The sequence below is a fragment of the Oryctolagus cuniculus genome, chromosome 15 (genome assembly GCF_964237555.1).
Source record: "Oryctolagus cuniculus chromosome 15, mOryCun1.1, whole genome shotgun sequence".
Classification (NCBI taxonomy): Eukaryota; Metazoa; Chordata; class Mammalia; order Lagomorpha; family Leporidae; genus Oryctolagus; species Oryctolagus cuniculus.
The window spans coordinates 27,356,436-27,373,560 of record NC_091446.1 but is presented as its reverse complement, the minus strand read 5'-3'; the positions used below and the strand labels follow the sequence as shown (position 1 = coordinate 27,373,560).

Sequence of the window (17,125 nt, the reverse complement as noted above, 5' to 3'; positions counted from 1 at the left end):
GCTTTGCCCACTATGCCAAAACTTTAACCCCTATTTTATTTTTATTATTTTTTAAAGATTTATGTATTTATTTGAAAGTCAGAGTTACACAGAGAGAGAAGAGACGGGGGGGGGGGAGGGGCGGGGAGGGCGGTCTTCCATCCGCTGGTTCACTCTCCAATTGGCTGCAATGGCCAGAGCTGCACCAGTCTGAAGCCAGGAGCTTCTTCTGGGTCTCCCATGCAGGTACGGGGGCCCAAGGACTTGGGCCATCTTGTACTGCTTTCCCAGGCCATAGCAGAGAGCTGGATCGGAAGTGGAGCAGCTGGGACTAGAACTAGTACCCATATGGGATGCCGGCACTGGAGGTGGCAGCTTTACCCACTACACCACAGCGCTGCCCCCCCCCCCATTTTTAAAAAACATTTATTTTACTTTTTTGAAAGGCAGAGTGAGAGATGGAGATATTTTCCATCCACTGATTTACCCACAAATGGCCACAACAACCAGGGCTGGGCCAGGCTGAAGCCAGGAGCAAGAAACTCCATCCAGTTCTACTTCATGGGTGGCAAGGGCCCTAGCATTTGGGCCATCTTCTACTGCCTTCCTGGTCACATTAACAGGAAACTGGATTGGAACTGAAGCTGCTGAGACTTGAACTGATGCTCCCATATGGCAACAGCATAATTCACTGTACCACAACACTGGCCCTGAAAATGCATATTATGAAAAAACTATTTATAAATTTAGAATTTTGCACCAAAATTAATTTTTTTTGACAGGCAGAGTGGATAGTGAGAGAGAGAGACAGAGAGAAAGGTTTTCCTTTTTGCCGTTGGTTCACCCTCCAATGGCCGCCATGGCTGGTGCCCTGCGGCCAGCGCACCGCGCTGATCCGAAAACAGGAGCCAGGTGCTTCTCATGGTCTCCCATGGGGTGCAGGGCCCAAGCACTTGGGCCATCCTCCGCTGCCTTCCTGGGCCACAGCAGAGAGCTGGCCTGGAAGAGGGGCAACTGGGACAGAATCCGGTGCTCCAACCAGGACTAGAACCCGGTGTGCCGGCGCCGCTAGGTGGAGGATTAGCCTATTGAGCCGCGGCGCCGGACCAAAATTAATTTTTTAAAAGTTATTTTAGGGGCTAGCACTATGGTGTAGCAGGTAAAGCCACCACCTCCAGTGCTGGCATTCCATATAGTCACCGGTATGAGTCCTGGCTGCTCCATTTCCGATCCAGTTCTCTGCTATGGCCTGAAAGAGCAGTAGAAGATGGCCCAAGTCCTTGGGACCCTGCACCTACGTGGGAGACCTGGAAGAAACTCCTGGCTCCTGGCTCTTGGCTCTTGGCTCCTGGCTCCTGGTTCTGGCTCCTGGCTTCGGATCAGCGCAGCTCTGGCCATTGTGGCCAACTGGGGAGTGAACCAGCAGATGGAAGACCTCTCTTTCTCTCTCTCTCTCTTCCCCTCCCTCCTTCCCTTCCTCTCCTTCTCCCTCCCCTTCTCTCTCTGCCTTTCCTTCTCTCTCTCTGTATAACTATGACTTTCAAGTAAAATAAATAAATCTTTTTTAAAAAAAGTTATTTTATTTACTTGAAAAGCAGAGAGACAAAGACAGAGAGATCTCCCACCCTTTGGTTCATTTCCAAATGCCTACAACAGCCAGTACAGGGCCATGCTAAAGCCAGCAGCCAGAAACTCAATCTGGATCTCCCACGTGGGTGGCAAGGGTTCAACTACTTGAGCCATTACCTACTGCCTCCCAGGGTGCACACGAGTGGAACGGAATGGAGAGAGCCGATACTAAAACCCAGGCACTCTGCTGAGATGCAGGCGTCGTTAGTAGCAGCTTAACTGCTGTGCCTAACACCTGCCCCCAAAATAGACTTTTAATTCTACCTTCCATGAACTTCTTGAAATATCCTCATGCTGTACCCTAGAACAACAGGAGGAGAATTGGCAGATGAGGTTGTTATAGTGGGCATCAGGAATCTTTGCAGGAATGGGAAAGAGGTGCATTAGACAGCTGGAAGAACTCAAAAGTTTCAGAAGACAAAAAGCTTTCTAGCCTAGTGAGCTTAGTATCACTCTCAGGGAAGGTTCTGCACAGCAAGTTGGCAGTGAACACTCAAAGGAAAATGGAGTCAAAGAGCCCAGCTCAGGTCGGTGCTGTGGCACAGCAGATTGGGCCACCACTGCAGCCTGGTATCCCATATGGGCACTGGTTCAACTCCCAGCTGCTCCACTTCTGATCCAGCTCCCTGCTAATGTACCTGGGAAAGCAATGGAGGATGGTCCAAGTGCTTGGGCCCCTACACCCACATGAGAGACCTAGATGAAGTTCCTGGCTCCTGACTTCAGCCTGGCCCAGTCCTGGTCATTGCAGCCATTTCAGGGAGTGAACCAACAGATGGACGATCTCTTTCTCCTCTTTCTCTTTCTATATCTCCCTCTCTCACTGTAACTCTTTCAAATAAATAAATAAATCTTAAAAAGGAGAGGTTGCTGTGGTGTAGCAGGTAAAGCCGTCACCTGCAGTGCCAGAATCCTGTATGGGCACTGGGTTCAAGTCCCAGCTGCTCCACTTCTGACCCAGCTCCCTGCTTATGGGCCTGGTAAAGCAGCAGAAAATGGTCCAAGTCCTTGGGACCCTGCACCCATGTGGGAGACCTGGAAGAAGCTCCTGGCTCCTGGCTTCAGATCGGCACAGCTCCGGCCATTGCAGCCATTCGGGGAGTGAACCTGCAGATAGAAGATCTTTCTCTCTTTCTCTGCCTCTGCTTCTCTGTAACTCTGCCTTTCAAATAAATAAATTAATTTTTAAAAAAATCCAGTATGCCTGACCATGCTCACTGCCTTTGAGGAAAGTTTACCTGCTTGGTAGGCAGAGGAAGTGCTATGGGCCTTGTCTAGGCAAGGTTTGGCAACACAGTTTGAGAGTGTTCTGACATCAACACAGGCAAGACAGAAATGTCCAGACAACATTCAGGAGGATGAGGGGCACGGGGATGGGAAGGTTGGGTTGATTTATGATTGGTTCAGTTAGCATGCCCAAAGAGTAATGATGTCAGTCTGTCAGCCTGCCTGCCTTCCCCTGTCCCACTCGCTGTTTGATCAAAGCCTGAGAGGAGAACATGGATGGCAAGTTTATCAGTTTTGTCAGTGATGTGACGTCAGAAGGAACGCCAACATGATGGATGCCAGAGTCAGGTTTCAGAAATACTTAAACCTCCTGAACTATCCAGATAATGCAGAGTTCTGCTCTTAGCTCCAAATAATCCACAGTAACTACTTGGTGGGAGGCCTCAGCAGCCCATGGGAGGGAGCTGGGGGGAAAGCTCGTTGACAGGGAATGTAGTGGCGTGAGTTGGTAGTGTGATGAGGTTACAAAGAGTCGACAAGTTGATGACAGTTTTAATAGAAATAGAGTGTCCCAAACAAGAGAGCTCATAGTCCCCCAGTGATCTGCACTGGTTAGACCACACACTGTATTTATTTCCACCCATGATATTTCACTTCCAGACAGGACAGTCTAGCATGACAAGCCAGAATGAATCCAGGGGAGGGTGACTTGAATGGGTAGAAGATTTCAGAACTTTGTCAGGAATGGAGTTGAAAGTTGGGCCACAGATCCTGGAACAAGAAACTGTTGATGGGCCGTTAGAGCAGCCTCAGGGATTGGAAAGGCTGTCACAGGAAGATGGATTAAGCTACTTCTGGGCGGCCTGAGGACCAGTGGTTTGAGAATTGCAGGAAGACAGACTGCTTGGTGAAAGGAAGACGGCCCTCCCTCTATGGAACAAAGGTCTCAAGGGGTCTGACTGCCCTGTGTTCAGGCCTTCCCAGGGTGCCAGTGGTTGACCAGGGTTTGCAGTGTCCACTCAAGGAGTCAGGGGCCCTTTCAAGCCCTATCTCACGAGTCACCTTTCCTAAGCTGAGGGCAACTGACCTGGCTAGAGGCAGTTGGATTCTGGGCTCAAGACAAAGGCAAACAGATTTCTGGCAAGCCATTGGCATTGTTACAAGAGGAACAGATAGACTTTTAGAGGCAGCCAAGTAACACTGACACATTAATACATTCATCAGTTGTATTTCGAGTACCCACCATATCCTGGGCACTGTTAGATGTCTCATCTGTGTCCTCACATATCATTCTTACCGTGACCTCACTGCTACTTGTTCCTATCAAAAAGATACCCAAGCTTGGAGAGAGGGTAAGTCATTTTCCCAAGGTCATGTGGAATTCTGTTTTCTAGAACATGTACTTGGCCCTGTACCCCTAGCGGTCCCTGTGCCACCTTGGGAGACCCCCTCCCTCCTAGCCCTAAAGCTTTGCCTTCTCCTCCACTGACAACTCAGGGAGAAGCAGCCCAGCTGAGAAATTAGGCCACGCTGCCGAGCACACTACTTATTTTTTTATGACTAAGATTAAGCTGACAACCACGCAAAACACTGCAAACCTGTGTCGGCTGCAGATTTAATACCTCACCCAGCCCACACAAATAATTCATGCTTCTGCATCGATGTCCAGAAAAAACAAATCAGCAAAAAGCCAGGCTCCTGCGTGTGTGTTTGTGTGTGTGTGGAGCAGCCGCATTTCCATTGAAGCAGTGTGCCGGAAATACCCAGGCTCCAGGACTGCAGATCTAGCATTTTGTGATTTTTTTTTCTCTTAAAAGATTAAAGTATGGTTTCAAGTGATTGAAGGCTGGTGGGAGGTGTGAATGTGGGCTCTTGCCACGTTAATTCTTCAGATGATTAAGTTCTTTTCCATTTCTTTAAAGCTATTTGCCGTTGAGTTTGATGTCCTGTTCCGGGTGAGTGTGTTGTGGCAGTTACCAAGGTGACTTTAGCTGACTTTCAACAATTTATTTTTCCCTCCAGCTTGAGACGTCCCTAGCCCTGTGCACTGTTGAACCTCCTCTACCAGCCCCCGCCCCACCTCCCATTGCTATTCATCAGCCAGAGAGGCTGGCTCCTCTAGCAGGCCCTGCCTGGGGCCACCAGGCCTGAGCCCCTTTCAGGAACACTGAGGTGCGTGTGGCTGTGGGAACCTGTGGTCAGGAGTGGTCAGGACCATCACACCCTGGCTCTCCCACTGGAGTACACGCTGTGGCCTCAGCTGTAAAAGAAGGCTTAGCAGTAAAGCCCACTCAGTGCTTGCTGTGAGGGGTCTCTGAGTGACAGGCCCAACACCCAGCAAGGGCTCAACAGACACGGGCTGCTGCCGTTTCCTGAGTTTTGCCCATGTTTGGGTCCTGACGGCGCCCCCATGTCACCTCTGAGCCCCGTGCCTGGCTGAGAGGCAGTGCTTGGTGTCGCCTTCCTCGGAAGAAAGGTGGTGTAGCAGCCCCCAGTGATGGGAAAGAGAGTTTGTCAGAAGTCTGAGCTTCCCATGCTGGCCTGCCACAGACCAGCTCTGTGGCCTTGGGCGTCTCAGTGTCGCCTTTTCGGAAAGGAAGGCAGTAGATTAAACAACCCTAGTGCTTCCTTCCAGTCCTGAATACCGTGAATACTGTGGTCCTCCTGGCTGTGGTGTTGCTCTCCTTCCCAGTCTTGTGAAAGCCTTTGCCAAGGAGAAGTCTCTGGGAAGAGAGGAAGGGGCTGCTTTGTGAAAAAGCTGTCAGTTCTCTGGGGGGATACTCAAGAGCAGACCAGCTGGTGGGAATGGTCCCCAGGGCTTGAAGCATTTCTAAACCACTGCCTCAGCAGGCCCCTTCCTGCTGAAGGTCAATTTTTTTTTTTTTTTTTTTTTTTGCTCTTTTAATTTGTATTTATTTGGAAGGCAGAGAAAAAGAGAGAGCTCCCATTACTCCCCAAATGCCCACAACAGCCGGAGCTGGGCCAGGCTGAAGCCAGGAGTCTAGAACTCAACCCAGGTCTCCTATGAGACTGGCAGGGACCCAGCTACTTGGGCCAACACCAGCTGCTGCCCAGGGTGCGTATCAGCAGGAAGCTGGAGTCGGGAGCTCCACCTGTCCCCAGCCTGCTGTCTGCCGACTGACCTCAACTCTTCCCTGGAGAAAGTGCTCTGCCTGTGGGTGCCTCGCTGGCTACTGACCCCAGGCTCAGTACTACTCTCACCATGTGTGAGAAGGTTAGACCAGCCCCTCCATGGCTGTCCAGTCCAGACATCTTGGGTGGCTCCTGCTTGCTGCTTGAATGATAAGTAACTGGACCATTTCACCCAGTATTTTGATGGACACCTGGGGAATTCTGAGATTCATAGCCCAAACCAGAATCCTGCCTTTTGAATGAGATCAATGAGTGACCCTCACTTCCTTCTGTGGCAGATTTGAGACGTTGTCAGGAGGAGCAACTAAGTTTAAAAGAACAAATCTTAGAATGCAAGGGACGTGGGGCCAGCTCTTGGTAGGTGCTGAGCAGGAGGGAGTTTGAGACTGCAGCAACAGCCCAGCATAGCCAAGGCCACAGTCATGACAGATCTGGTCCAGGGCTCCCAGAGCCTTGAAGCCCAGCAGGGAGAGGGCCCAACTCTGCTGTCCCATTAGGCCCCTTGATGTGACTCCTAAGAGCCTGTTCCCACCCTCTCCATGGGATTGTTTCACTTCCTGGTTTGAAGGAGGATGCATGGCACTGCCACTTCTGGCCACTAGCAAAAGTGTGCTTGTGCTGAGCTTCTCAGGGTCAGTCTTGGAGACATGTCTCATGGTGCTCTCCTACCATAGCCTTGGAGAGCCAGGAGTCTGAGGTCCAGGGCAGGAGAGGAAGGGCTCCCAGAAGCTCCTAGAATATCACAGGAAAAGCAAGCCACTGTGGCATTAACTTTTTAGTGTCTTATTGGCCAAAGGTGCTAGCTCCAGAACCAGACCCGCCTGAGACCAAATCCCACTCCACCCACGCACTGATCATGCAACTAAGACAAGTTACTTGGCTTCCTTGAGGCTCAGTTCCTTGTCTTTAAGGGGGAGATAATAATAGTTCCCACCTTGTAGGGGCAGTACCCTTGTGAGCGGTACCCAATCAGTGAAAAGTGCTCAGCATGGTGGCTGGCACTTGGCACACACATAGGATTATGATTGACAGTTCCACTATTGTCATTTTCAGGAGCCCAACCAGAGACTGATTCCGCCCTGTGCTGTTTACCTTATGCTCAACCTGTCCCTGTGCTTACTTCGCAGGAGCCGCAAAGACAGCCTGGAAAGTGACAGCTCCACAGCCATTATTCCCCATGAGCTGATCCGCACACGACAGCTCGAGAGTGTACATCTGAAGTTCAACCAGGAGTCAGGAGCCCTCATTCCTCTCTGCCTTAGGTGAGCCACAGCTCCAGCTCGGGCCCCGCGGTGCCCAGATCGACCTCCAGGGGGCACCTCAGAGCCTACTCCAGCCATCCTGGCAGAGAAGGGAGGTGCCTGTCTGCAACCCGCACACCTCAGACTGGGCAGGAGAGGGAGGAGAACCTAGGCAGCTCCATCTTGGACCCGTGGGAGCTTGGGAACTGTGAACCAGCCAGTAGCTGGCTTGTCACTGAGCGGTGCTGTGCTGTATTCTCCCTGCCTAGGCCTCTGGCCAGCCTCTGTGAACACTGTAGATCACCCTGAGGGAGGGGCCTCTTCTCTGTAGCTTGTGCCTAGCCTACAGCAGTGACAACCTCTGGTGGGCCCAGGACCATGGCCAGGGAGCCCCACTGGTCTCCAGTCTGACTGCTTGGTTGCCACACCATCCTCGTTTGCTGCTGAAGTTGTCTCCTCGGTCCAGAGGAAGCTTCAGCGACCAAGGAAGTCTCAGATACTCCCAGCCACCCAAAGCCTGGGGTCTGGATGGCAGGGTCACCAGCACTGGGCTGTCAGGGTGAGGCTTCTGGTACGTTGGGCTCTGTTTTCTCCTGCTTGCTGTTTTCTCCATGCAAAACACTAAGTTCCTCAAGGCTGGTGGCCGGCCCAGCAGACTTCTTAAGGGACCAGGGAGTCCAGTTGTGTCCCTTCGCCTGCTGTCCTTGCCAGAAACCCAGCCCTGCGACCAGAGTCCAGTGTCCCACTCGGGGACACTACATTGGCTGAATCTATTGCAGCCGATGGCTTCCTCCACAGCCCTCTGGGCCCCACCCTCACTGATGGCAAGAGAGGCGGTTAGAATAGCTCTGAACACAAAGAACGGTGACGAAGAAGAAGGGGTTGCAGTTTGGACCCTCCCCACCATCCCTGGAGCCTGTAAGAGAGTTTGAAAGGGACCAGCCTAGTCCAGCCACCCTGAGCAGCAGAGCTAGAAGTCAGTGTGGGACAGACCTGACAGGCCCACCGCCAGCCATGTCCTCCCCTGCTGCCTCACTGGCCCGGGCTTGGAGCTGGTGAAGGGTTAATCAGCGGCTGCCTGAGAAAGCAAAATGCCAGCTTTGCTTCCTTTGCTGACTGGCGCCTGTGGCCCACTAGTTGTCCCTGCCTGCCCTTCCCCCAGGTGTATTTCCAGACTGAGAGCTAACAGTAGTTTCCGATGGCTCCCTCAGAGTGACCCCACTTGGCTTCAGCTTTTTTAAAAACTGGGTTGGGCCTTTGGGAGAGCCTGTAACTGCTATGAGAAAGTGCCGAAGCAGGTGAAGAGTCCACCAGGCACTGTGTGTGACCAGTCCTACTGTGAAGGCACTACCACACCTCCAGTCCCCCAAGCAAGGGGATGTGAATTCCCTCTTAGCCCTGGGCATTACCCTGGGCACAACCCTGTGCACAATGCTGACTTCGCTGTCTGGCCTCAGGTCCGTCACCAGCACCCTGGGCAGCGGGCTCCACTACCTGTGCAGGCCCTCTGACTCTGACCTAGTGCTCTGCTGGCCTTGAGCTCTTTGGAAGGATGATGTTAGAGGATGTGTAGGAAGGGCCTCTCCCATGAAGGTGGAGAAAGCAATGTGTCTGGTTACAGCCCCCTCTTCCTGGGCAGGTGGCAGTTTGGTCTCATTTGTCAGACTCCCTGTCCGAGGGAGCATGGTCCCAGACCTTTGGCCAGGCCACTGCACTTGGGCTGTTTCCAGGCCCAGCTCCTTACTGTCTCCATGTTCCCCCAGGGGCAGGCTCCTGCATGGACGGCACTTTACGTATAAAAGTATCACAGGTGACATGGCCATCACGTTTGTCTCCACGGGAGTGGAAGGCGCCTTTGCCACCGAGGAGCATCCTTACGCGGCCCATGGACCCTGGTTGCAAGTGAGAAGGCTCTTTTTCTCCCCTCTCTTTCCGTAGGCTCTTCCTTGCCCTCCTCTCCCTTGGCAGCTCTTAGCCAGGCCCATTCCTGAGGCTGCTGATGAGTACCTCTTGGGCTCAGAGGTTGAGGCCTGTATGTGGGTGTGGAGTGTGGATGCCACTGCTTATCCCAGCAGCCCCAGGGCCACTTCCTGGCCTCTTCCCTCATCATACAATGAGACCCCAGTGATAACTCTCCAGGCCCTGGCCATTGGTAATCCAGGTTTCCCACCTGGGTATACCAAGGTACAGGTGAGGCAAGATGGGGAGGATGGATGACAGCCACTCTGCAGGAGCTGCATGGAATTCACAGGAAGTGGGCATGTGGACCTGGACCTGGGACTGGGATGGGCGGGCCTTGGTGGTGGGGGCCTCCCTCCCCCAGCCCCCTGCACACACACATCGAATGGCTCTCCCCGTTCCTTCTGATGGAAACCCAGCTGGTCTGAGCAGAAACCTGCTGGCTTGTCCAGAACACTTTGTCCCTCCTCTGCTCTTCTGGCTGGCGCAAGCTTCAGAGTGAATGCCAAGCAGGGTGCTGGGGCCTAAGAACCACTGGCCTCCTTCCAGCCCCCACCCAGGCCCAGGTCTCTGAGGAGTGCTCTGGTCTGGTCTGCCACACTCCAAGTATATTGGAGGGACAGCATCCTTTTTTGGCTTTTGTTTGTTTGTTGGGAATGGGGGAGAAAAGAATATTTTGCTTCTCTCAGGAGTATCAAGAAAGAGAATCTGACCCTAATCCAAAAGGTACCTGTGCCTTATTTGTGGTGTGCTGAAGGGGACACTGGGTGGGGGAAGGGGGTGGTATGGTAGAGGGGAAAAGAATTATGCTGGCTTTGTGGGTTTAACCCAGTCTGGGATCTGCAGAGCGCCTCTGCTCTTCATATGGCCTTACTTTTAGTCCCCGTCTATCTGCTTACAGCAGAGTTTCTCAGCCTGCAGGCCAGTCCTCACCCCACCCCCACCAAAATACTAACCCTTAATTAAAACAAACAGCAAACAGAGGACACCAACCACACTCCCCAGACTAAGCCGAGGTAGAAATGGAAGCTAGTGCTTTAGGGATATTGTGTTCCATAAATTATCTTGCCTTTTTCCACTGTTGTTATTACATTGTTTCATAACAAAATTACTTTGAACCATAAAGTTATAAATACATTTTAAAAGTCCCACTTGGTAACATTAGATTTCTGTCCATGTGGTGTTGGTAGTTACTGTAGCAAAAGCTCCAAAGTGTAACATTTGAAATTAGCCCAGCACAAGTGGGAAGGGCCTCCCTTGGCCCCTGCTCTGCCCCCAACCCCCACAGACCCAGCATTGCCCCTGCAGAGCAGGAGGGAGCAGCCCTCCCCAGCCGGGCTGAGCTGATGAGGAGGTAGGAGGTGGGCACTGTACAGGAGACCCAGCCCTGGGAGGTCACGGGTCCTCACTCCTGGGGCAACAGAGTGCTGACAGGTCTCAGCAGAAGTGTACAAGGATGGCATGTGTGTTTACTGAAGGCTCAAGCACATTTTCTTGGAAAAGTGAGGGCTGGGATCTCCCCAAACCCAAGAATAAATATCCCCCAGTGACGTTTCATATCCTCAACTCTGACCCTGGCCTTGGAGTTCTGCCACCCCTTGGAGGGTCTCCCTGCCCTAAAGAGAGTGATCAGCAGCTCTGGTTAGTAGCATCCCAGGAGCCTTGGCACCCAGAGGACTCAGCAGTGCCCCTTAGTCCCTCTAAAGCTTCTGGGCCCCTGCTCCCCTGGCTGCCAGTGTCCCCCTCCCATCACCACAATGCCCTCACCTCCCTGGCAGCCCCTGTGTAAGCTGCAGAGATCAGCACCCGCAGACTCCCCAGCGCTCGGTCCCCTCCCATGGGCTGTTGCCCAGGGAACCGGGGAGCGGTGGGAACGGAGCTGCTGTTTCAATAAAGTTGCTGTGCTGGGAGCTGCTTGATCAAAGGCCCATGTTATGGGCTCATTAGTGTGGTCCACCACGGGGCCAGATCGCAGGAGTGCTCCTGGGAAGGCTGGCTACAGCCCCACTCCCCAAGCACACACCCGGATCACTGAGGGGTTTCTCAGGCCCTTTCCAGGGAACCCTGGGAAACCTTCTGACCCTGCCCCCAGCCAGCAGGATTCTCAGCAGGGGAGCCAACACTCACCCCTGTCTCCTCCCCTCCGCCCCCCAAGCAGTCAGCATTTTCTGCATTTGTCTGCCAGCCAGGCTTCCCCTTTTGGGTCTTGCCACTGTGGTCACAGGCAGCTCCCTAGCTGTGGGAATCTGGGCCTATAGTTACTTGTGTGCCACTGAGTCTCCCTCTGGGGCTAGCTGTCTCCCCAGCAGTCTAGAGGACCTCCTAGAGGCCTAGGGTGAGACTTGCCCTCACAGAGTGTCCAGTGCAGAAGCCAGCCCTTCTTCCTTGCTGGCATTTCTTGCCCACACTTCTAGGGTTGGGGGTGTCGCCTCAGTTCTGGGTGCCAGGCCTGGTGGAAGCAGACTTGCAAGAGGGAGATGAGTGCAGGAGATCAGGACATGAAGAGACCCAGACTTCTGCTCTCTGGTTCTTGCGTGGATCTCCCTGGGAGTCCCAGCTGAAGCGGGAGGGGCCTGGATGGCTTTCTTGCATCAGCCCAGGAAGCCCTCACCTGCAACCCTGACACCTGGTTCTGGCTGCCAGCCCAGACCTGCTATCTCTTGGGGAAAAGGCATGAAGACACCCTGTTTTGGGGAAGAGTGACAACAGAGAAGCTGAGAGGAAAAAGCAGAGGAGGTTAGGGAATATGAGCCCCTTTCTAGAGTTTGTGGAGTGGCCCCAGACAGGCCTCCTCCCCTATCTACTCCTGGGCTGGCGCTGCCCTCTGCGCCCCAGCACCTTCCCTACCCTGCAGACCCAGGAGAGTGAGGCCTCGGCACACGGAAGAGCAGAGCCATCCGCAGCCGCAGGTGATGCACAGCGGACACTCCAGCGCTGTGGGGAGCTTCAGAAGCCAGAGCCCAGCCCGCTGACACTGGCTTCAGCAACTTTTCCTCTCCCGAGGGTGACACCTTCGCTCCGTCTGCACTGACATTTGCTGTTTCTTCCTTGTGGAGCTTATAAAGCTGTCAGCCAACTCCAGGACTTTGCAGGAGGTCTGCAGACCCTGGGCTGGGGGCTCCTGTACCGCCTTCCCCAGCACTCCCTCACCCTGTGGCTCTGACAAGCTTCTCTCCCTCAGGCCTGTCAGCACTGGCTGTTAGCCTTCTGAGCCGGAGCCCAGCCCAGCACTGAGTTCCTCGTCCATCTCTCCCTGGCCAGGGTTGATCTAAGGGGAGATGTCTCAGCTCCAGAGGTCACAGAGGGGTCACATCACCAAGCAGGAGGAATTTTTTTAGGCCTTTGCAATGCTTTCTCAGCTGTGTGGTGGCTGACAGTTCACCCCAGTGGTGCCCCCTGTCCCAGCCATTCTCTTGCACTCCTGGTGGGAGGCCCAGGCTTGGGCGAAGGCCCTCAGCAGCTGTGGGGGTGGCTGCTGAGCTCTCCGCTAGCCCAGTGCTGACTCACCGCTGTCCTCTGGACAAGCCCCTGCATTTTCCTGTCCCCTCCATGCATTTGGATGTCGTGGGGAAGATGACCTGGGAGGGCCAGGCCCTGGGCAGCTCCTCTTTGTTCCTCTACCATTTCTCCTTCTGCTGGTGAACCTGGCCACACGTTTCCCCGAAGACCGTTGCTTGGGCTGTGCCAGAAGCCCCACTGTCCAGGACGTGCCTGGTCAGCGTTAAGCCCAGAAGTGTGCCTGAGAAAGTGCCCTCCCTCCCTCGCTGGAAAGCACTGTGACGTCCTGCTGTGTCCCCAGTAGCCCACAGCCTGAGCAGAGGGAATCAGCCTGTTTCTGGTCACCAAAGCCAACTTGTCACCACCCGCTGAGAACAGGAAATGAGTGAGTGAGGCCTCACTGTGCCCCACTGCAGCCCTGCAGCCCACTCCCGCTGCCCGCAGGCACATGCCTCTGCTACCCCCACGTCGAGGGGTGGGGGTGTCTCCGGGCTGGTTTCTGGCTTTTGTCTGGCCTGGGGTGGAGGTGGGGGACGCAGACAGGACTGCTTCCTCGTCTCTGCCTCCTTAGCTGCCACTGAGGGTGCCAGAGCAGCTCCTTGGCAGGCCTTGCCACTGTAAACAACACTTTTCCTTCCCTGAGAGAAGGAAAGGGAGGCAAAAGAAAGCCAAACTTGTTGGGAAGCAAGAACAACGTGTCAACACGAAGAGCAAACAGGCCCCAGACAAAGTGTGGATTGTCATACCGGGGTGGGGAGGGTGGGCACTGTCAGCGGCTCAGAAATACCATTGACCACAGACATTTGAATCGGCGTCAGATCTGCAGCAGCTGGGCTCCTGCCTACAGCACAGCCAGGCCTGCCCAGGGCAGGCTCCAACGAAATTGCACTTTTTGGGTTCCTTTCTGGAACTTGCTGGGCCTGGGGAATTGGCAGGTTGTTGACAATCCTCTTTCACCACCGGTCAGCCATCTTGTCCCAAGGTGCCTGGTGTGAGCCCCATTGGAGTATTTTGCTGGCCTAGATTCCAGGCCCTCTCTCTGGCCAAAGGTAAGGATGGAGAGTGAAGGGCTGGGTAGCAGTGGAGTTGCAGTTGGTTAAGCCTGCACCCAAAGCCCCTTCTCATGAGGGTCTGAGTATTTCCCAGGCTCCCCCACACTATGATCTCCTGGGGCACCTTTTAAAATGGTAGATGCCATGCGCCAGATTCTGTCCAGGTTGCTCCTCTTCCAGTCCAGCTCTCTGCTGTGGCCCGGGAAGGCAATGGAGGATGGCCCAGGTGCTTGGGCCCTGCACCCACCTGGGAGACCAGGAGAAAGCACCTGGCTCCTAGCTTCAGATCGGTGCTGTGCGCCGGCCACAACACACCGGCTGTAGCAGCCATTTGTGGGGTGAACCAACGGAAAGGAAGACCTTTCTCTCTGTCACTCTCTCTCACTGTCTAACTCTGCCTGTCAAAAAAAAAAAAAAAAAAAAAAAAAAAAGGTAAATGCCCTGGTCTTACTCCTGGTATTCTGATTCAGGAAGTCTCATGGGGCCCAGCATTTTGGTATGTTCAAAAGCTTCCCAGGGCAGTGTGTTACTCAGCTGGGTTGGGGATCTTTCCTGTCTCAGGAGAGGGTCGCCTTCCACCAAAGGCTATTTTGCATAGGCCAATGTTTTATGCCTACTCTTGGTGGGTACAAACATCCATAAGTGCTGTTGTCATCGTCATGATTGTTCCTTATTTCTATTGCTATTTTCTGGGCTAGGAGAACTATCAAAATGTACGTGCTCATCAGACTGGCCTGGAAATTTGCCCCACCAACCCCGCTTGGAAACCATCTTGGGGCATTGTTCTTTTACAGTTGGTCAACCAATCTGGTTTTTTAGCAGTTGTCTGTGTCTTGGGGATCCAGCCCCCTTGAGCTAAGCAGGTGGTCAGGAGTTCTGTGGCTGGCTGAGGTTAGTTTTCCAGGCTACTGGTAGAAGCCTAAGCCACCTTCACCTCCCGCATACAAAGGGATTGAGGAGTGAGCCCTCCATATTACTGGTATTTAGATTTGAGATACTTTCCCCTGACAGGAAGGGAGCCTCCTCTACCACCACGAGGTCAGATCACTGTGCTGAAGGCCAGGAGACTTGGCTCTTCCTGGCACCCATTCATCTACAGAGTAGAGATAAGAGTTACCCTCCCCACGCGCCACAAGACCACCTTAGGGATTCCTTGAGATTGTGCAGGTGAAGCACTTAGCATGGTGTCTAGCACGTGGGGGCTGGGGCACTGCTGCTGCTATTGGTCACTATTACTGTTGCTATCATAGTGATTCCCATTATGCTTTGTGGCAGAGCCAGACAGCTCCATGGGGACCCAGTGAGCTTCAGGAGTTCCAAGCCCCAGACCCACAAAGGCTTTTCCCACAGTTGCATCACAACGGGGAGTCTGTTCCCTGTGGCGCTCCCAAGAGCTGCTCCATCTTAGCTGTCTATCTCCAGTGTCCTGTTGATAAGATCTGTTAACATTCTCAGCTCCAGGTCTGAAATATACAAAGAACAGGGCCTGTTTGTTCAATCCAAGCTTCTAAGGTTTAACTCCCAGAGGAAATTAAATTAGGTGCCTGGAGCTACGACAGTCTGTCGTGTTTCTTTGTGGAGAAAGTCACTCTTAATACCATGCAGATCTTGTGTATAATTTTCCCCTTTAATTCTTTTAAAATAATGTGAAGTTTCCAGCACGAACCAGCAAATCACCAAAAGTGGAAATGGAGGAGCAGCTAGGGTTTGTCCCCATTTTGGGTCTTGCCAACCCCCTCCCCCAACTGAGTACAGGGTAAGTCCACACACAGATGGTGCCACGCTTGGTGGTTGCTCTACTAAAAGCCGCCATAACTCACCATCCCCCCAGCATCAATTCCAGATCTTTGCAGGAGGAGCTGGCTCAGGACTGAGCTCATTGTTGGTGGCATTACTTTCCTGGTGTTGAAACGTGCTCCCTCTGCAGTCACACTGGGTCGCCACAGTTCTGTGAGTCTTTCCCCTGCACACACCCCCAGCGCAAGCAGTAGTCCCAGACCTATTTACCTCCCTGGCAGAAAGCCCCTCCTTTCAGATTATTTGTGGGTTAGGAATCAGCCCAGCCTGGCCTCGGCTGGAGCCATTGTCACGGAATTGGGTTTTAGGTCTGCTTGTGTTTGTGCTAGCGTTTGCAGAGATGGCAACAAGCCCCGGAAATGCCAGGCATATGAATGTGACTTTTATTCTACTCAAGCAGACTGGTGATAACTGGTGGAGAAATTCTGCACTTCTACAGGGAGGGAGGGTGCACCCCTGGGCTGAGACAGTAGGCGGGGTCAGGGCTATGGGAGAAGCAGCCAGTCCCACTTTGGAGGAAGAACCTGGGGACACGTCAAGGGGCACTTCCCTGGGCTGACTGCCTCTCCCCACGTCCGCCTTGTCTCTGTCCTCAGTCGAGGCCTGAGCTCCTGGAGGAGTGACTTGAGTGGGAGGTGAGCTAGTGGTCAGAGCTGGTTTTTTCCTGTCCATGGGCTCATAGCCTGGGAAGGTGAGTCTTTTAGCTCCTGCCAACCATGTGAGGGTACTTGTCAGGTGGGAAGTGGGCTGCCCTCGGCCTGTGTCCCTGAAAAAGCAAATTAGGGAGTTCCTGGGACTGAGAGTGGAGGGTCAGGGACAGGACTTAGGGAACTCACTATAGGGTCCACCCATGACTGGCATAAGGTCTCGTCACAGCCACACTCCACCCCCGAGCCATGCCTCAATTTCCTTGTCTGGAAGGGGGCTGAAGGAGCTGGGAGAGAATGAGCACTTGGCACAGTGCCTGGTGTGAGGGTGGTTTTCCTGCTCACTCCAGGCTATTTTCTCAGTCTTCAGCCCCTAATCCCTCTGTTCCTTCAGGGTCTGTCCTGTGGGGTGCAGGCAGCTCCAGCTTGCACCTTCCTGCTCTGCCACTCCACCCCGTATCTCACCACTGGAAACTTCTGTTCTTATCAGAAGGGACAGCTCCCAGGGGAAGCTTGATGGGTATCCTCTCAAGCTCTCCGTTCCCATCCTTTTCTCAGGGAGCATTTCTCCCAGGGGAGCCCCTCTCCTTGGTCTTTACCACATTGTCTTCCTTCCTCTCTGCCCCACCAGGGTTTTTAGGGGCTAGTGGAGGGGGCAGAAGAGATGAGGCAGGGGCAGGTTGAGCTGTTGTCAGGAGGCCCCTGGCTAGGCTTGGTCCAAGTTCTTATCTCCATGTGAGAAAGAATTCAAGGATATGTAGATAAAGGTGAGCAGAGAAACAAGATTTACATAAAGGCAAAGGGATAGCACACTCAGGAGGAAGTGTGGGCAACCTCAAGGGAGAGGGCTGCCCTTAACAAAGTTTGGAATCTTACATTTTTAGGTGCTGGAGGCATAGCAGGCAGTGTCTGAAGTGACACTTAATTGAATGTTCAAATGGGG

At 53.4% G+C, this 17,125-nt stretch overlaps 1 protein-coding gene across 6 annotated transcripts in view; it reads left to right on the top strand.

The window, feature by feature from the left end:
• The window catches only part of SUFU (SUFU negative regulator of hedgehog signaling), a 122,683-nt gene that overhangs the window by 98,692 nt on the left and 6,866 nt on the right, over window positions 1-17,125 (top strand). For 3 of the 6 annotated variants that reach the window (XM_051823538.2, XM_017348522.3, XM_017348523.3), the window contains exons 9-11: window positions 4,758-4,790; window positions 7,116-7,250; window positions 8,993-9,131. In XM_051823538.2, the coding sequence (XP_051679498.2) occupies window positions 4,758-4,790; window positions 7,116-7,250; window positions 8,993-9,131 (307 nt within the window). The remainder of the gene's footprint in view (window positions 1-4,757; window positions 4,791-7,115; window positions 7,251-8,992; window positions 9,132-17,125) is intronic. The other 3 variants (XM_017348524.3, XM_002718581.5, XR_001795156.3) reach the window with 2 other exon arrangements.